At 42.8% G+C, this 21,085-nt stretch overlaps 1 protein-coding gene across 1 annotated transcript in view; it reads left to right on the top strand.

Moving 5' to 3' along the window:
* LOC121387563 overlaps positions 1-16,823 on the top strand; it is a 29,018-nt gene extending 12,195 nt beyond the window's left edge. The window contains exons 6-10 of the mRNA XM_041518718.1: positions 648-776; positions 5,334-5,491; positions 7,026-8,595; positions 12,297-12,331; positions 16,402-16,823. Coding sequence (XP_041374652.1) covers positions 648-776; positions 5,334-5,491; positions 7,026-8,595; positions 12,297-12,331; positions 16,402-16,480 — 1,971 coding nt within the window. The 3' untranslated portion in view covers positions 16,481-16,823. The remainder of the gene's footprint in view (positions 1-647; positions 777-5,333; positions 5,492-7,025; positions 8,596-12,296; positions 12,332-16,401) is intronic.
* Positions 16,824-21,085: the final 4,262 nt, after the last annotated feature.

The following is a 21,085-nucleotide window of genomic DNA, read 5'->3' as shown; positions in this document are numbered from 1 at the left end:
CAGTGACCCCCCCCCCCCCCCCCCCCCCCCCCCCCCCCCCCCCCCCCCTTCCTGTGTCTATGAAATGTAATGCTATTTTTAAGTGTCCTTTTTGTCTTGATGGAGTAACGAACGACTTTTTTCTTTCTTTTCTTTTTCTTCTTTTTTTAGCGCTTGTTACCATCTATTATTAACTGGCCACGTAAGATTCAGGTACCCTGGTTTATTTGCTTAAAGGCACACACCCTAGTTTCAACTCGTAAAAATGGACACTAAGTTTCGTTATTCTACAAACCTGTGACACATTTGGATAATTTATAGCAGAGTGAAAGCAGAGTATGTGACGTTAAAACCGGAAAATATTCTTTAAAAATAGACTAGAACTCGAATCAATAACCGCTACTACTCAGACGTACGTGCGTTTTTAAAAATATGGAAAATGCATTGTGTGCTATTAGAAACAACAGGATGACAAGAAACACTTCGGTTGTACGGAAATGGATAATCTAAACAATAAAATATAAATAATGTTTGATTTCAGTGATCATAAACGGCTCTAATAGTGAAAAATATGTCTTAGTGTTTAAAAACTAGGGTCTGACCCTTTAAAGATTAACTTTTTATATTTTTAACTATAATAATCACCAACTTCCACTTTTCGTTTACAGCACAGTTGCCTATTGAGTCTTCTCGAATGTGTGTCGTCTGCAACGCACGTGACACCACGTGACATACAAACCATTACACGTGCGGCTTCAGTGGAAGCCGTCAGGACTGATCACGTGATTATTCTTCAGGTAGGGTTTTGTGTTTTCTGAATTAATATATTTTGAGTGACAGGTTTTATGTACTAAACTATAATGTGGAATTGTCCCTTCATATTAGTGTAATGATTATAGAAATTTGATGACTTAGATGAAACGACAGACTTGACAGCTCTGGTGGTAGTACTCATGACGGGTGCAATCGATCGGTGGAGCAGGATATGCTCATCTTTCATGAACACCTGATGTGATCACTGCTATGACAATGATTCATGAGTGCTTGTCATTACAACTGTACTTATTCTAATGAGCTCTGTCCGGTGTTAGGTTTTGACTTAGTAAACTAGTCAGGGAATGGCAGCCCTCTTTGTGGAAATGCAAGAATGAAGAGGGATGATATCCGGAGTGGCAATCCTATATATGGGGCACTGGATACAGATTCATTGAATCATCCACTGTTTTGTCAAATGTCCATTGGACTCTACATTGTACGCGTGTTCGAAACCCCAGTGATACATGAACACGTAAACTTAGTTGCCCATTGCCCATCTGCATTGTGCTGACACACGGCCCTGTCGTTCAGATGTATACATGTGTATACATGACCACTTTACAGTCGTTTGATAGACTTCTCAGTATGTGTGCTCAATGTGTGCTCAATGTGTGCTGCCTGGGTATATTAAACAATGCTGAAACGTCCGTACACGTTACTCTGTACGACTACCAGCAAGTGACATACTCGGTTTCATATAAACAAGATAACACGCATTGCAGTATGTCATATATAAATCAGACCACTGGCCTAAATGGATCCAATTTGATCCATAACATGTTGGTGGTTGACAGTAGTGGTGGTGGTGGTGATCTGGTATAAGTGAAATCTAAAGTGGACGTCCCATTGGTCTATATTAGGTTCCTGCATATAGCTAAATATAGTTAGTATAATAGACCTCTTTCACATTCACATTGCGCATGTGCGCGAAGAGTATCGTCCCTTGCCAAATTGGACGGTATCGAGGCTATATACAAATTGGGGGGCATGATCGATAGTTGTCATGAGCGTCGTGAGTGAATCTCTAGCGACTAACGTACATATTTCGTATAAGATGTTAAATTGGCTGCGAAAAACGGTCTACTAAAGTTTACATCGGAATGGTTTAAGACCAAAAGTAGTGAAACATTAACTTAGACGAAGTCTCTGGAGCCGCCTGTCAAGGGTATTTTAACAGCGCAAAATTAAAAGATTCATACAATAAAATTAACTTTAGTGGAATGTGTTTTCTACTTTTAACAATTAGAATTATAGTTAAATATTCACGTGGATTTACCAGTGATGTTTAATTCTCCACATGTATCAGTATTTAAAATTTAATAAAATATGCCTCCCTTTCCCCCTAAAAACCCCAACAAAACCACTAACTCATTAAAAAAGACAGTCGTACAACTACTAATCAGTGTTACATGTCTATCCACAAATTATTTATTTATGTATTTATTTATTTATCTTATTTTATTGATTATTTTATTTTCATTATCATTTATATCAGATACATACAACTTCACTTGAAATAATATCTGATATTTACGAAGTTTTAAAACATATATGAGCTGTCACACGCGAAAAACTACAACCTAGCATAACGTCAGAAACCGAGTAAACGCGGCTGTTTGCGTTATTTGTTTTGAAGAATTTAGAAGATTACATCTTCTTCTTTACATGAAGATCAGTTTGTAGTAAACATATCTGTATGTACAATAGTGTTTGGTTACTATTTTGTATTTCGTACCTGAGAACATTGGTCAAGATCGTTAGCGATACCATCAGTACTTTGATGCACATTTACAAGCATAGGGAGAAGTCCTATATAACGATGTGGTATGCAAGTATCACACGTTTTTATAACGTACATGATTATACATAACATAAAGTTCAGCAACTTTTCCAGAGTGGTAGACCCATGCAACCCGATACGATCCTAATTTGATGTTTGGTCTAACTTTTGAATATTGTATATAACTTCAGGCCCGTAGCCAGCATGATTAGGGGTGGGGGGTGGGGGGGGGGGGGGGGGGGGGGGGGGGGGGGGGGGGTGGGGGTCGAAATTTCATGTAAACGGATCTCATCAAACGCGAGCGCCGAAGGCGCGGAGCCATAGACTGGGGTGGGGGTGGGGGGGGGGGGGCGTTCCCAGATTTTTATATCTATAGAACCCCTTGCCAAACAATGAGATGACGCCGGTTACACTCGAGAATAATACACGAACTTTTGTTGCGAAATATACGTTGACAAGTTGCATTAAGTTGTGGTATGCATGTAAAATAGCCTGGTCACAGAGCCACGACAAGAAACCGTTTGTTTTCAGTCGTACCAATGTATTTATAATAAATGATACATGGCCCACAGAGGAGGATCGAACTTTCAGCAAATGGAATCTCAGACAGACGTTCTTGCTACGTTATCCCGGTCATTTGGGGACAAGGACTTTTATATGTAAAATCCGAAACTCTCAATCCTGCGTGGAGGGATTGTCCGATACACCGATACCCCACCCCCACCCCCACCCACCCACCCTGGCTACGGGCCTGATATAGTACTTAATATGTTTGCTTCAAACATTCAAACGAAGTACCTTATGACTGGTATCTTATGACTGCGCATAATAAACACTCATGGGTTTATAATAAAGAGACCATCCTGAGCTTGTAGCTGTATTATCAAGCTGTCGGCTAGTCTAATCTGTTATAAATAAAACTTACATCTTTCTTAGGTTAAATAATATTGTTTCGAATTTAAATAGCTGTATATGCAGTGTTCGAGATTAAAAATGTGGGGCAGTATCCCATTTGGATACTAACATTTCAAAATCTGGTATCCCACCTGAGAATTTAGTATCCCACTTAAATGAAATTCACAAATAACATCGTAACAAACTTGGACGACACTCTTCTCGTTCCCAGTCTATTACTACACCGTAATCGAAATAGTGAAATTCGCAATCACACGGAATCGGCAAAAAGATTTGTTGCATCTATTTTTGAGTAATACTGACATAAAATAATATTTAGCAGCAATTTGTAAGTGTTTCTGACATTACTAATGATAAACCCGGTTTAAAATATGGCTTTTGCCCACCCCCCCCCCCCCCCCCCCCCCACCAACTAGACTGTGTCCCTCCACTACAGATTGTGCCACCTCCCCTCCCCCAACTCCAGATATCGTTCCTACGGGCCTGATTCTAATGTTTTATATACCATAGCTCAAATTTCATATGTATCATTTAATTTTATTCCAAATACCGATTTTTTTTTTTAATAACTTGGTGAAAAGAAATCCCGACAAGAATCCTGAATGTATTTATCTGTATAATGCTTTATAAATATTTAAAGCATGTTAAATACAATAAATATCTGCATACATACACGCGCGCACACATTAATATTATTTCAGCCTATATCTGATATTTATTGGGTACGATGGTTTGTCGGCCGTTAATAATCAAATATTTTTTATTTCGTGATAAGCAATAATTCACAAATGTCTCCAATAAGTCTTGTTGGATGTCGACAGAATTTTTCGGGTTCCCTACTGACAGAATAATTAATCATGGAGATATTCACATTCCTATTGCGTGGCCTCCCATTGTCTATGCCCCCCCCCCCCCCCCCCCCCCCCAACTTGTCCACAGGTCTATTTTTGCGAGATCTCGCGTGAGTTCGCGGTTTGCGTCCTCAAGTTACCCCGCAACGGTCACATGCGCAGTGGAATGTGAGAGAGGTCTATTAAGGTTCGTAAAAAACGGGAGGAGGAATGGGAGGGGGTTAACGTACCAACATAATGGATGCATTTTAAACTGAGATGCAGGGCTTGAAGTGCTTGCGTCGCAGGATCCAACCACCTCGGTTGATCCATTCAACTGATTGGGATTTGTCTTATTCCAACCAGTGCACCACAACTGGATAAAGGCCGTGGTATGTGCTTTCCTGTCTGTGGGAGACATATAAAAGATCCCTTGATGCATTAGGAAAAATGTAGCGGGTTCCTCTGTTGACTACGTGTCAGAATTACCAAATGTTTGACATCCAATAGCCGATGATTAATGTTTTCTAGTGGTGTCGTTAAACAAAACAAACTTCTTTTTTTCATACAAACAAGATAACAAGAATTAATACATATTTATAGGTCAGATCACTGGCTTAAATGGGTCCAATTTAATCTCTAAAATGTTGGTGGTTTTGTTTGCAAACATATTTTATTGTACAAAGAACAAAAGAATTGGGCACAAGTTTGACAACTTATGAGGTCCTTTTCTATATTCATACAATAATATATTTGGCAACCTATATTACATAGCTGTAAATATAAACTACATGCATACATTCAAGGATGTTGGTGGTTGACATGGTTGGGGAGGTAACCCGGATATAAATGGAACCTAAAAATGGACGTTCCATTGATTTACTTTATAATGCATAAAGCTAAAGATAATCAGTATAATTAAGGTCCGCAGGAACCGGGACGGGAGGAAAGGATAACCTACCAACGTAATGCTTGCATTTTACATTTAGATGTATTTTAATTTCATGTTCAAGTCACTGGTTGCTGAAGGGTTTAGTATCTGGGAAGATGAAGATCAGGCTGTGTTGAAAGAAGCGAGACAGTGTGGATCTGTCGGTTGCTATGGCTACATGCTACTGTTGCAGGTTTTGGCCTTGACCTTTGGAAAATATACAGGGAAGACATCTTTAAAGTGAGTGATATTATTTCTTCGCTGTCTCAAAACCGTTATGGGGGTGGGGGAGGGTTCGGGAGCATGTCCCCTTATAAAAGTTTAATTTTCCGGCGTTCAGTAACAAGGAAAAGTGGGGAGTCCATGCACCACCCACCCTCCCCTGCCCCGCAGCCCCTGGTTTCCTCAATAATACTTGCCAAAAAGTATAAAGTAATGGCAAATAGTTTTCATGTCGCCATTGTATTAGCAGCTAGTTCTTTGTCAGGCCCGTATTTTGGGGGGAGGGGGGGTCGGCCCCCCACAAAAGCTGAAGTCCACTTTGTTTTACTTTTTTTAGTATGGCACAAATAGTTGACTGTAACTTTCGCAACTCTCCCATAAAATAAAATATAACAAAATATAATCCACAAAATAGTCGAACATCGTTGTTTTAAAATATAGATTTCAAAAATTTCCGGTGGAGCATGCCCCTGAAACCCCATACAAAATTCGGGCACTTTGAGCCCTCAAGCAATTTCATATCCAAAAGGCCCCAGCAAATACCTAGTCGAACCCTTCCACTCGAAATGCTGGCTACGGGCCTGTTTGCCAGTATGTCACGTTGCTTGTTGATCTGCTGTCTTTTACCAAGATTTGATTTGGCGGTAACATTTATAGAATGGTAAAAAATGTGTGTGTTTGTGTGTGTGTGTGTGTGTGTGTGTGTGTGTGTGTGTGTATGTGTATGTGTGTTTGTGTGTGTGTGTGTGTGTGTGTGTGTGTGTGTGTCATTGCTCAGTGCCGCGTGTCTGATGCAGCAAAGCCTTGTGGTAGTTTTGGTATAATTGGAGTTTATTTTGTTTAACAATACCACTAGAGCACAATTGTGATACATAGTCATTTGATAATTGTGATACATAGCCTTCAGAGAAAACCCGAGGCATTTTTTCATTGACAGCACGGGATCATTTACATACACTTTCCCAACAAATACACACCACGGCCTTTCATATACCAGCTATGGGGCACTGGTTGGGACAAAAAAACACGAAAAAACAACAACAAACAAACAAACAAATAAAACAAGACAACAAAACAAAACAACATCTGAGAATAACTTGGATACCCCACCCCTCCACCCCCACCCCCACCCCCCACCCCCGGTAAAACTGGCCTTTTAGTAAAAGCGTATTTGTTCTCTGGCTCGTTATGATGTGTCACAATAAGTATATGTTAGAGAACAAATAGCTGCAGTTTATAATGTGCTGAAGTGACGTTATGATGTGTCACAATAAGTATATGTTAGAGAACAAATAGCTGTAGTTTATAATGTGCCGAAGTGACGTTATGATGTGTCACAATAAGTATATGTTAGAGAACAAATAGCTGTAGTTTATAATGTGCCGAAGTGACGTTATGATGTGTCACAATAAGTATATGTTAGAGAACAAATAGCTGTAGTTTATAATGTGCTGAAGTGACGGTAAGCAAACACTTCCTTCCTTGTTTGGTACAAAGATACAAGTTGGAATGATCTTTTAATTTATTTTTTATTACTTAATTTATTTTACAGTGATGTTCTGAAATCAGTTTATAAGCAGTGTGAGTCCAGTGATTGTGACGTCAACGAGGTTGTCAGAAATATCCTTAAACAAAATGGGGGCAATGTGAATGAGAGCCAAGTCTCCAAGTTACAACAGAGAGCGATCCACCAAGAAGAAGACCCGAACAACAGTCGTCCTCAACAGTTGAGTGGTCAGTCGTTAGCAACAGATTCAAATAAAAATGCTCCTGAAACATCACTGGATTCGTCTGACAGTTGCTTGGCAAGAGACTTAAATAAGGTCCTCCCTGCACCAGCAAATATGTTGTCCAAACAGGATTTAGCAACTTGCCTAAATGACGTTCTTCCCAAAGAAACAGAACGTTTCTCCAAGCAGTGTGTTAGAAAAGATGTAAACAAAACCTTTAATGACATATCATCAATAGGTTTAACTGATCAGTGCTCAGATACGATCAAAAAGTGCAGCAATGGAAATAGTTCAGAATGTGCAGAAGTGTTAAAACTATCAAGTACAACAAACGAGAACTTAAAGGACAGACACAAACTCATATCTAAGAATCAGTCAACAGAGAAATTTGAAGATTGTGTCCATAAACTACAAAGAACCGTTGACCAGACGCACAATAACATAACAGACACATGTTTCAGCAACGCAACCGACAAACGTCATAGCCATGCAACAGGTAAAATTTATATCAAAAGAACAGACGACAATCCTGTAGCAGACAAAAGTACTTCCAGTAAACATCACTGCAGTGTAACGGGGAAACCTCACAGCACGAGAGACGACACTGAAACACATTCAAATGCTAAGTTGTTGGTAAGATTCTCAGAGGAGGATGTGGATCTCATCAAGGCGCCATCATCTACCGCCACGGAATGTGTGGTCTCAAACGACGGACTCATGTCTGGATCCAATTCTGTAATCGCAGAATGTGACGACTTGGCGGATTCTTTCTCAACCAGCCAGTCCTTTCCAACAATTTCTGAACTGGACTCCACCACCACATCCTGCATGACCAGCTACTTCTCTGACGGCGAGGAGGAGTCCAGTTATTACTCCGAAGACGGCGACGACGACGACGGCGGCGGCGGCCACTACAACGCGGTGGTCTTGAATTTGAAGGACGAGGAATTAGATGTGGATGGGTTGTCGCAGCAACGTCTCCTCAAACACTTGGAGTCGACGAGGAGGCAGATCTATCGCAACAGCGACTATGTGGAGACTGTCGTAACGGCAACTGGACAGCGTCTGTCTGAGAGTGGGTTCCTTTCAGACAGTCCCAGGACACACGAGTTTAGAGATTCTAAAGATGATGTAATGAAAATTGGGATAGACCAGTGTAGATATTCTAAAGATGATGCAAGGAAAAGTGGGACAGACCAGTGTAGAGATTCTAAAGATGATGCAAGGAAAAGTGGGACAGACCCGTATAAATATTCTAAAAATTACTCAAAGAAAAGTGGGACAGACCAGTGTAGATATTTTAAAGATGACGCAACTGGTCACACATTCGCAAGTTTGACGTCTGCTGATGTTGAACAAGATGCCGACATAGTGCACAGAACACGTTTCTCCGTAAGTAGCAGTTTCAATTCAGTTGTTTCGGAAGTTACTGCATGCGTCTCCATCGGATCGGAAGCTTGCAGCCCCACCCTGAATATAGGTCTGGATATGGATATGGGTCTGGGTCGGTCTGGGCCTGGGCCTGTGTCTGGGTCTGGGTCTGGGCCGGTCTGGGCCTGTGTCTGGGTCTGGGCATGGGTCCGGGTATGGGTCTGGGTCTGGGTCTGTGTCTGGGTCTGTGTCTGGATGTGGGTCTGGGTCTGGGACTGGGTCTGGATCTGGGCCTGTGTCTGGATGTGGGTCTAGGTCTGGATGTGGGTCTGGGTCTGGGTCTGGATCTGGGTCTGGGTCTGTGTCTGGATGTGGGTCTGGGCCTGTGTCTGGATCTGGGTCTGAGCCTGTGTCTGGACGTGGGTCTGAGCCTGTGTCTGGATCTGGGTCTGGGTCTGTGTCTGGATGTGGGTCTGGGCCTGTGTCTGGATGTGGGATGTGGGTCTGGATGTGGGTATGGGTATGGTATGGGTATGGGTATGGGTATGGGTCTTTGTATGGGTCTGTTTATGGGTCTGGGTCTGGGTCTGGGTCTGTGTTTGGATGTGGGTCTGGGTCTGTGTCGGGATGTGGGTCTGTGTCTGTGTCTGGATGTGGGTATAGTTCTGTGTCTGGATGTGGGTCTGGTTCTGGATGTGGGTATGGATATGGTATGGGTATGGATATGGGTATGGATATGGGTATGGGTATGGGTATGGGTATGGATATGGGTCTTTATATGGGTCTGTTTATGGGTCTGGATATGGGTTTGGATGTGGATCTGGGTCTGGGTCTGGGGTCTGGGACTGGGACTGGGTCTGGGTCTGAGTATGGGTCTGCATATGAATATGGGTTTGGATGTGGGTCTGGGTACGGGTCTGGGTCTGGGGTCTGGGACTGGGTCTGGGTCTGGGTCTGGGGTCTGGGACTGGGTCTGGGTCTGGGATCTGGGACTGGGTCTGGGTCTGGGGTCTGGGGTCTGGGACTGGGTCTGGGGTCTGGGGTCTGGGGTCTGGGTCTGGGGTCTGGGACTGGGGTCTGGGACTGGGTCTGGGTCTGGGGTCTGGGACTGGGTCTGGGTCTGGGTCTGAGTCTGGATCTGGGTCTGGATATGAATATGGGTTTGGATGTGGGTCTGGGTACGGGTCTGGGACTGGGTCTGGGTCTGAGGTATGGGTCTGGGGTCTGGGACTGGGTCTGAGGTCTGGGGTCTGGGACTGGATCTGGGTCTGGGTCTGGGTCTGGGGTCTGAGGTCTGGGGTCTGGGACTGGATCTGGATCTGGATCTGGGTCTGGGGTCTGGGTCTGGGGTCTGGGTCTGGGACTGGGTCTGGGTCTGGGTCTGGGGTATGGGTCTGGGGTCTGGGACTGGGTCTGGGTCTGGGTCTGGGGTCTGAGGTCTGGGGTCTGGGACTGGATCTGGGTCTGGGTCTGGGTCTGGGGTCTGAGGTCTGGGGTCTGGGACTGGATCTGGGTCTGGGTCTGGGGTCTGGGTCTAGGGTCTGGGTCTGAGTCTGGATCTGGGTCTGGATATGAATATGGGTTTGGATGTGGGTCTGGGTCTGGGGTCTGGGACTGGGTCTGGGTCTGAGGTATGGGTCTGGGGTCTGGGTCTGGGTCTGGGGTCTGGGGTCTGGGACTGGGTCTGGGTCTGGGTCTGGGGTCTGAGGTCTGGGGTCTGGGACTGGATCTGGGTCTGGGTCTGGGGTCTGGGTCTGGGGTCTGGGTCTGGGACTGGGTCTGGGTCTGGGTCTGGGGTATGGGTCTGGGGTCTGGGACAGGGTCTGGGTCTGGGTCTGGGGTCTGGGGTCTGGGGTCTGGGACTGGATCTGGGTCTGGGTCTGGGGTCTGGGGTCTGAGGTCTGGGGTCTGGGACTGGATCTGGGTCTGGGTCTGGGGTCTGGGTCTAGGGTCTGGGTCTGGGACTGGGTCTGGGTCTGTGTCTGGGGTCTGGGACTGGGACTGGGTCTGGATCTGGATGTGGGTCTGGTTCTGTGTCTGGATGTGGGTATGGTATGGTATGGGTATGGGTATGGGTATGGGTCCTGGGACTGGGTCTGGGTATGGATATGGGTCTTTGTATGGGTCTGTTTATGGGTCTGGATATGGGTTTGGATGTGGGTCTGGGTCTGGGGTCTGGGACTGGGACTGGGACTGGGTCTGGGTCTGGGTCTGGGTCTGAGTATGGTTCTCAGTCTGGATCTGGGTCTGGATATGAATATGGGTTTGGATGTGGGTCTGGGTACGGGTCTGGGTCTGGGGTCTGGGACTGGGACTGGGTCTGGGTATGGGTCTGGGGTCTGGGACTGGGTCTGGGGTCTGGGGTCTGGGACTGGGTCTGGGTCTGGGTCTGGGACTGGGGTCTGGGACTGGGTCTGGTTCTGGGGTCTGGGGTCTGGGGTCTGGGACTGGGTCTGGGTCTGAGTCTGGATCTGGGTCTGGATATGAATATGGGTTTGGATGTGGGTCTGGGTACGGGTCTGGGTCTGGGTCTGGGTACGGGTCTGGGTCTGGGGTCTGGGTCTGGGTCTGAGTCTGGGTCTGGGTCTGGGACTGGGACTGGGTCTGGGTCTGGGTCTGGGTCTGGGTCTGGGTCTGGGACTGGGTCTGGGTCTGGGTCTGGGTCTGGGTCTGGGTCTGGGTACGGGTCTGGGTCTGGGTCTGGGACTGGGTCTGGGTCTGGGTCTGGGTCTGGGTCTGGGTCTGGGTACGGGTCTGGGTCTGGGTCTGGGGTCTGGGTCTGGGTCTGGGTCTGAGTCTGGGTCTGGGTCTGGGACTGGGTCTGGGTCTGGGGTCTGGGACTGGGACTGGGTCTGGATCTGGATGTGGGTCTGGTTCTGTGTCTGGATGTGGGTATGGTATGGTATGGGTATGGGTATGGGTATGGGTCCTGGGACTGGGTCTGGGTCTGGGTCTGGGTCTGGGTATGGGTCAGGCGAGTATGGTACCAGTCCAAAATGGCCATATTTTCACACTACCAGATTGGCATCTGTGCAATGTTCGAGCCTTTTGTTTTCATTTTTCTTAATAAACAAGTCTATGGGGACTATGTCCCGTCCTATGCCACTGTCAAGCGATGGTTCAGAGAAATTAAGCAGGACAAAGCGAGTCTGGAAGATGACACCACCACCCCCACCATCCAATCCAGAAAGGCCAACAACAGCAACTGCCCAGGAAAGTCAACATTGGACATGTGCAAATGATGATGGAGGATATTATCTATGGATCCATGTGACAAGACAGCTCTCTCCTCTATCTCAGCAGTTGATATTCGCCTGTTGTCAAGAACCATTTGATGCACTTTGTCAACGTTTTCCTGGGACGTTGCAATTGTTGGCTTTCCTGGATGGGGGGATCGTCAGTTCCCTTTTGTCGATAAGTACTATACTCTAGTATATCAAAGGCATTGGTATGTGCTGCACTGTCTGTGCGGAAAGGGTATACAGATGGCCGCTTTCTGTTAATGCTAATCGGAAGGAACAGTGTGGTGACATTAAAATCAAGTTTTCATGTTATATTGGACTCCCTAACAGCCGCAGGAGGGAGGATCAGGTGGAGGGAGAGGTGGTGCCTCCCACTTCAAATATCGGCCCTGCGGGTTTGTGGGGGTTATTAAGCATTCACTAGTACTTCTGCTTGTTACACAACCAATGTGTGTAATGATCGTGCTTCATGTTTTTCAGGATGCAGACGACATCGAATGGAACTGTCGGCCATGGTAAATTCAACTTTTGAAATAGTAACAACGGTTTTCTAAACCTTAAGTATCTTCTGCAGGGGTGGGTCAAGGATTTTGAAAAGGGCGGGGGGGGGGGGGGGGGTCGCCCAGAGACGAGGTGCTAACGGGTTTCATCCTGTAGGGTGTGTATTAGTGATTATACGTCAGATATATATGTTATCTAATATCAGCGAACTCGAAAATGATCGGTGTAATGGTATTTAACGTCAACAATAGTAGAGTTCTTGCTGTATTGGAGTAGAAGTCTTTGTCTACCCAGTGGTTGGCAACAATTCGTGTTTTCGCTATAGTAAAGTTTGTTTTATTTAACGAAGCCGCTAGAGCACATTGATTTTTTATCTTATCATCGGCTATTGGACGTCAAACATATGGTCATTCTGACACTGTTTTTAGAGGAAACCAGCTGTCGCCACATAGGCTACTCTTTTTACGACAGGCAGCAAGGGATCTTTTATTTGCGCTTCCCACAGGCAGGATAGCACAAACCATGGCCTTTGTTGAACCAGTTATGGATCACTGGTCGGTGCAAGTGGTTTACACCTACCCATTGAGCCTTGCGGAGCACTCACTCAGGGTTTGGAGTCGGTATCTCGATTAAAAATCCCATGCCTCGACTGGGATCCGAACCCAGTACCTACCAGCCTGTAGACCGATGGCCTGCCACGACGCCACCGAGGCCGGTTTTCGCTATAGAGTTATCTCTGGCTGAGAGAGCGATCATAACAGTCAAAATGTCCGACTAGCTCTCGAACGGCAGAATTCTCGGGCAAGGCAATTTAGTGTTTTATTACACCGCGGTGGAACAAATACTCATGTGATATATAGAGTATATTTCATGTCTTTTTTTGTCAAATATGATTTATATCTCATCGAGTGAAGTTTGCAATCATATCTCACGAGTCGCGCTTGCGCGACGAGTGTGATATGATTGCAAACTTCACGAGATAAGATATAAATCATATTTGACAAAAAACATGAAATGTTCTGTTTATTATATAACTTTTGGCAATATACCTTTATTTTTAATTTTAGAGGAAAATAGTGAAATTTTCACTCTTAAATGTGTTATCGTCACTGAGTGACTGACAACACTTTTATTTCACTGATATTTTAAGATATTTCACTAAATTTTATTTTATTTAATGTTATATAATAAGAATCGTCTCTTCACATTGTGGAATACGTCTTTTGAGGGGTTAATATTAGGTGATCGACTGTTACACAGTACAACTCCGCATAAATCTTCATGCGAAAAGTGTGCGCACGGTTCTTTCGAGTCATATTTTTAAATATAAAAAATACTAGCTGTTAATTCTTATAATTAATGTTAGCAGCATAACTTAACAAAATATATATGTGAATCTGTTTATAATGTTGTTTGTGTACAACTTCGCTGATAGATGTGTGGTGTAGGAATGCAGTTTCATTGATAAATAGCTAAACGAAGTGACCACAACACGACGTCTTGTTTAGTTATTTAGGAAGCCATTCTGTGTGATTTATTTATTGATGTGCGGTGTAATAAATCAAATACTATACTCGTTCCCGTGTGAGACCGTTTATATTACAACTTGAGTGTTTTTAATCGTACATCACTCACTTTCTCTCGTAATGTACGATCGAAAACACTCTCATTGTAATATAAGCGGTCTCACACGAGAACTCGTTTAGTATTCTCTAGTTATGTTGTGAATGATGAACTATTTTTTAAAATGTAGTCATTGAAAAGGGTACACTTCAAACGCGCGGTGTGGGGTGGGGTGGGTGGTGTTTGTTGGGGACGATCTGCCAATGCTCTGACCACAGAGGCCGTTTAATAACTAGCTATCCCTCTAGTGGAGAGGAAGATCTATATTTATGAATTATGTCTGGGGAAGGAAAGAGATGTTTTATTTAACGACGCACTCAACACATTGTATTTACGGTTATATGGCGTCAGACATATGGTTAAGGACCACACAGATACTGAGAGAGGAAACCCGCTGTCGCCACTTCATGGGCTACTCTTTTCGATTAGCAGCAAGGGATATTTTATATGAACCATCTCACAGACAGGGTAGTACATAATTTGATATGCCAGTCATGTTGCACTGGCTGGAACGAGAAATAGCCCAATGGGCCCACCGACGGGGATCGATCCCAGACCTACTGCGCATCGAGCGAGCGCTTTACCACTGGGCTACGTCCCGCCCCATATGGCTTAGGTTTCATCACAGCATTCAAAACGTTTTACAGTATATTGTTTGTTTGTTTGTTTGTTTTGTTTGTTTGTTTTGTTTAACACCACCACTTCAGCACATTGATTTATTAATCATCGGCTATTGGATGACAAACATTTGGTATTTTTTAAATAAAGTCTTAGAGAGGAAACCCGCTACATTTTTCCATTAGTAGCAAGGGATCTTTTATATGCACCATCCCACAGACAGGATAACACATACCACGGCCTTTGATATACCAGTCGTGATGAACTGGCTGAAAATAGCCCAATGGGCCCACCGACGGGGATCGATCCCAAACCAACAGCGCATCAAGCGAACGTTTTACCACTGGGTTATGTCCCGCCCTTCTTGTAGACAGGGGCTGTATCTACTAAATACAATTTATCCTGCGATTTGCCCGAGTATGATGACCGATTAAAACCGGCCTCTGTGGCGCAGTGGTTACGCCAATGGACTGTAGGCTACTAAATACAATTTATCCTGCAATTTGCCCGAGTATGATGACCGATTAAAACCGACCTCTCTGGCGCAGTGGTTACGCCAATGGACTGTAGGCTACTAAATACAATTTATCCTGCAATTTGCCCGAGTATGATGACCGATTAAAACCGGCCTCTGTGGCGCAGTGGTTACGCCAATGGACTGTAGGCTACTAAATACAATTTATCCTGCAATTTGCCCGAGTATGATGACCGATTAAAACCGGCCTCTGTGGCGCAGTGGTTACGCCAATGGACTGTAGGCTACTAAATACACTTTATCCTGCAATTTGCCCGAGTATGATGACCGATTAAAACCGGCCTCTGTGGCGCAGTGGTTACGCCAATGGACTGTAGGCTACTAAATACAATTTATCCTGCAATTTGCCCGAGTATGATGACCGATTAAAACCGGCCTCTGTGGCGCAGTGGTTACGCCAATGGACTGTAGGCTGCTAGGTACAGGGTTCGCAGCCCAATACCGGCTCCAACCCAGAGCGAGTTCTTAAGGGTTCAGTGGGTAGGTGTAATGCCACTGTACCCTCTTCTCTCTCACTAACCATTAACCAACTAACAACTAACCCACTTTCCTGGACAGACAGCCCGGATAGCTGAGGTGTGTGTGCCCAGGACAGCGTGCTTGAACTTTAATTGGATATAAGTACGAAAATAAGTTGAAATGAAATGAATTGATCGATTAAAGCAAATTCATAAACGTATACTAGCAGCTTATGACTTTTGACATCACATGCATAGCTGCATGACAAAAATCGCTCGTTTGACCTCCGTAGTCCGTACCACAGGGAACTTCCTTTTATGGAATTTACTGCAAGTTATTTTTTTTTTTCTGAGCTGATTATTTTCTAAATGACACACTAAAATTGTTGGGGGTTTTTTGGGTTTTTTTGCAAACTACTTTACTTTTCTTCTTTCGTCAAACTAAACTGAAATTATTTACCCCCCCCCCCCCCCAAAAAAAAACAAACAAACAAAAAACAAAACAAAAAACTAACACCCCCCAAAAAAAAACCCAACAACAACAAAAACAAAAAAACAACAACCTACAAAACAACCAAAAACATTTTTGTAGCAGGATGGGACGGACTATAGGTCATCGTACAATATAGCTAAAATAACAGAAATAATAATTTTCCCTCTTAATGTTTATGGACTGCAGGATAAAAACAATAACTAGTTAATGACGTACGTATCGGCTTTATCCTATTCTGGTCGTATGGGATATTTCCCATTCTTACCTTCACAGGATAAAGCCGATATCCTACGTCATTAACTAGTTATTCTCTATGTATCATGTCATTTATTATTTATTTGTTTTTCACCATTTCAGGTATGAAGTGTCGGATGACGATAGTTTGTGTCTCAACAGATCTAATGACAGTGGGAGTGACGACATAATGTTTTGGTGATACCATTTCCGTGGCAAGCACACAAACAAATGATGTCGCCATTGCCAGAAAAGGAACAAATATGCTCTGAAATCGGGAAAGGTGTTTATGTACAACATTACTTGCTCCTAATGGGGGGAAAATGGAGCAGGATTCCTCTACAGAATCTGTGTCAGAAACATCAGTAGTCGATGATTACTTAATAAAACATAACATGTTCTAACGCTGTTGTTAAATCCACGCTTTAAAGGTGCAGACCGTAGTTTTAAGCCAGAAAAAATGGACACAAAGTTTAGTTAATGTACAAACCTGTAACTCATTTGGATAAAGTTACAACAGAGTGAAAGAAGAGCCTGTGACGTTAAAACAGAAAATATCCTTAAAAATAGACTAGAACTCGAATTAATAAACCGCTACTTCTCAGATGCACGTGCGGTTTTAAAAATATGAAAAATGCCATTTTTTGGTACTACAAACACCACGATGACCAGAAACACTTCGGTTCTACGGAAATGGATAATCTAAAGAATAAAATATAAGTAATGTTTGATTTCAGTGATCATAAACGGCTCTAATAGTGAAACATATTCTGTAGTGTTTAAAAACTAGTGTATGTCCCTTTAACACGGTCTGCAGTCATCTGTAGATAGCAGTGCATCACGTAGTATCTTACCGATTCAAAGTTTGAGGTTCACCCAACTTTCCTTGCCACCAAATCAAAATCCCATAGTAACGACAATAGTATCATATGTAGCTAAAACTCCTAGGTAAGACAACACAGTTATTTGTGAATCTTCAGCTGAGACTTATGCATGCCAGCCCCTGACACAATAACAGTTAATTGAATCGTACATGCACGGCTAAAATATAAATTACTTTTGAATGTAGTTGTTCCACTATAAAATAAATGTTCCACTATTAAATAATTATGACCTTTTTTGTAATTTCTTTGAGACTAAAAATACCTGTAGGTTGTAGCTTTATTTTTAAACCATAGGTGGGATGGCGGCCATTTTGGCGGGATAAACGACAATATTGTTTCCTAGTTATTCTAACTTTTAAAACTGACTGTGCTGGAATTTTATTTATTTATATTACAAGTTGGTCTCGTGTTCTAGGCTAATTAGATGTGCAGTGACATAAGTTCAAATCCTCAACATGTAAATTCGCTTTCACAATAATTTATTTCGATCTTCGTGCACCAGTTATAAAGTGTTAACACGTTTTAACTTTTAGTCTCTTGTGGTCTTTAATAAAGAAAACTGGCAAAAATTTACAGAAGTGGTTACTCTTTATTGATGTATATGAGTAAATGTGATATAATACGATATAGGTAGCACGAAACTAAATAATTTCCTGCTGGGTCAAAGTTGGAGGTGCACCGAACGTTTGATAGATACGTTAACACCACAAGTCCTGTGACTGGTTATAAATGTGAGTGTGTTGGTTGTATAAAAAATTAGTTTCATCTGGGCTAAAAATGTATGCAATTTTATTTCATCCAGTACCACTGTGTCAATTAGCCTTGTGCTTGGAAACATGTATGGGGTACCTGTAAAAAAAGTACTCAAATTTTGTGCGAAACTAAGGGTTATAAAAACATCTGGTTACAGCGAAAATAAGCCATGAAAGGTACCATTTTCTGGTTTATATATTACATTTTATATAATCATACATACATACGTACGTACATGCATACATAAATACGTACGTAGATAGTGTGGGTCTCCCCTACCTTCAACCAATATAAATCCTGGCCACGCCAGTGCCGGCTGGAACGAGAAATAAACCAACGGGCCCACCGACTGCGCAACAAGCGCTATACTACTGGGCTATATCCCGCCTAACCCGAGTACTCTGACGGTAAGAGAGCTAGACGGACATTTGGACAGTTATAACGCTCTCTTAGCGTCAGATAGCCCGAGTACTCTGACGGTGAGAGAGCTAGACGGACATTTGGACAGTTATAACGCTTGCTTATCGCCAGATAGCCCGAGTACTCTGACGGTGAGAGAGCTAGATGGACATTTGGACAGTTATAACGCTCGCTTAGCGTCAGATAGCCCGAGTACTCTGACGGTGAGAGAGCTAGACGGACATTTGGACAGTTATAACGCTCGCGTATCGCCAGATAGCCCGAGTACTCTGACGGTAAGAGAGCTAGACGGACATTTGGACAGTTATAACGCTCGCTTAGCGTCAGATAGCCCGAGTACTGTGACGGCGAGAGAGCTAGACGGACATTTGGACAGTTATAACGCTCGCTTATCGCCAGATAGCCCGAGTACTCTGACGGTAAGAGAGCTAGACGGACATTTGGACAGTTATAACGCTCGCTTAGCGTCAGATAGCCCGAGTACTGTGCGGCAAGAGAGCTAGACGGACATTTGGACAGTTATAACGCTCGCTTATCGCCAGATAGCCCGAGTACTCTGACGGTAAGAGAGCTAGACGGACATTTGGACAATTATAACGCTTGCTTATAACCGCCAGAGTACTCGGGCTACGTCCCTCCCCACCGTAAATGGAACAGCGTTGGAATATTAATGCCACGGTGAAATAGATTTGAAATTACAATAGTAGGCCTACTAACGGATCCAAGGTGTCTTTGAATGTTTTCTTACTTTTTCTTCTTCTTCTTCTTTTTTCTTTGCTTTCTTTCTTTCCAAATGTTTTACATCCAATAGCCGATGGTTAATAAATGTGCTCTAGTGGTGTCGTTAAACAACACTTTAACTTTTGTATACAGTCCCCTCTCCTCCCCTCCCCCAGCGTCCGCCCATGTTTCCACGCCATGGGTTTCTTTGCCTGTGTTCTCATACACTGGTTTCTTTCACGGTAAATCCTAAATATAATTCTTATGTTCTGAACTTTATAGCCTACATTTCACAATCCAAGTGTCTTTAAACGTTTTTTCGGAATATTGTGAATTTTGGAAACTAAAAGTAAATATAGATAAGTCTAAAATATTAGTATTTGGTGCAAAACCACCCCAAAATAAATCATTCTACATTAAGGACATTAAATTAGACATTGTTGATAGCTATAAATACTTAGGCATTATATTTACTAGAACAGGATCGTTTATCCAAGCAAAACAATCTTTAATAGCACAGGCTAATAAAGGTATGACCTTACTCAAAATGAGAATTAGAAATCTTAATTTACCAATAGACTGCTAACTACGCTTGTTTGATAGTACCATTGTCCCTATCCTGTTATATTCCTCGGAAATTTGGGGTTTTGGTAATAATCAAATATAGAAAGAATACAGCTAAATTTTCTAAGAGACTTATTAAGGCTAAGAAGAAGTACCCACTGCCCATGATTTGTGGGGAATTAGGCGTATTCCCATTAGATATTAAGATACAAATTAGAATGCTCAGTTTTTGGGCCTCGTTGATCACAGGAAAGGCCTCTAAAATATCATATATACTGTACAAAAGAATGATTAGTGAAAGCACTAAAAATGGGTCAAAATTGAAATGGTTAAGTAATATAAACGATATATTAAATAAATTAGGACTGGGAAATTATTGGTTAAACCAGACAGTCTCAAATAAGAACCCATTTATTAAGTTAGTTACTGAACGTTTAAAAGATCAATTCAGACAAACTTGTAACGAAAATATTAACACTTATCTCAAATGTATTACTTATAGAATATTTAAATCGGCACATGCTTGTGAAAATTACCTTCTTTACTTACCTGAAAAAAATACGCATTATCTACAGTCGATTCAGAACCAGCAATCACTATCTTCCAATTGAAACTGGCAGATGGCAAAATATTGAACGAAAAAATAGAAGTTGCCCTCTTTGCAAAATCACAATTGGTAATGAATTTCATTATCTATTTCAATGTCCACACTTTACTAACGAAAGATCAACCTACCTAAATAAATATTACTTACAGACCAAACACTTTCAAATTACACAAGCTCTTTAACACAAAACAATTATCTACTATATAGAAACTATGTACGTTTCCAGATTTTAATCTTTAGGACAAACAAACGTACATTTTCGTCCTCAAGTGGTCCCTTCCCCGCCCCCTGTTCCTACAGACCTGTATTATTATATACTGAAATAAATCTATTTGCGATCGATTACATAAATTAAATGCAATATCTTTTTCTTTTTTTACTACTACACGTAGTATGACTCATCACACCTGCATGTTCCAATGTACCATATCAATTCCTATTGGCGATAATGTTAACGTTTCTTTTTTGTTTCAACCTCTGGCGTGTACTACAGTAAAACCTCTCAAGACCGGACAATCTGGTTACCGGAATTCCCTCAATACCGGACGTTTTATAGAGTAAAAACCAGGACAGAAAATATCCTCTCTACGCTGGATCCTTCTTTAAATCGGACATTTGTCTTGGTCCACGGGTGTCCGGTTTAGAGGGGTTTCACTGTATACGGTATAACACCTGGTGACCAGTCCTGTATAAGCAATAAAAGTGTACTTCTTTATTGGCAATGGATAATAGTATATTTGCACAAATAATCAATGTCACATATTACTACCAATCACAGTCGAAGCTGTTTTTACTCCGTAAATATTTGACTTTCACGTCCAACATAGAACTTTGTTTGGTACATATCAAAGATGGTGTC

The sequence above is a fragment of the Gigantopelta aegis genome, chromosome 13 (genome assembly GCF_016097555.1).
Source record: "Gigantopelta aegis isolate Gae_Host chromosome 13, Gae_host_genome, whole genome shotgun sequence".
NCBI lineage: Eukaryota > Metazoa > Mollusca > Gastropoda > Neomphalida > Peltospiridae > Gigantopelta > Gigantopelta aegis.
This window is presented reverse-complemented; position numbering and strand designations above follow the sequence as displayed.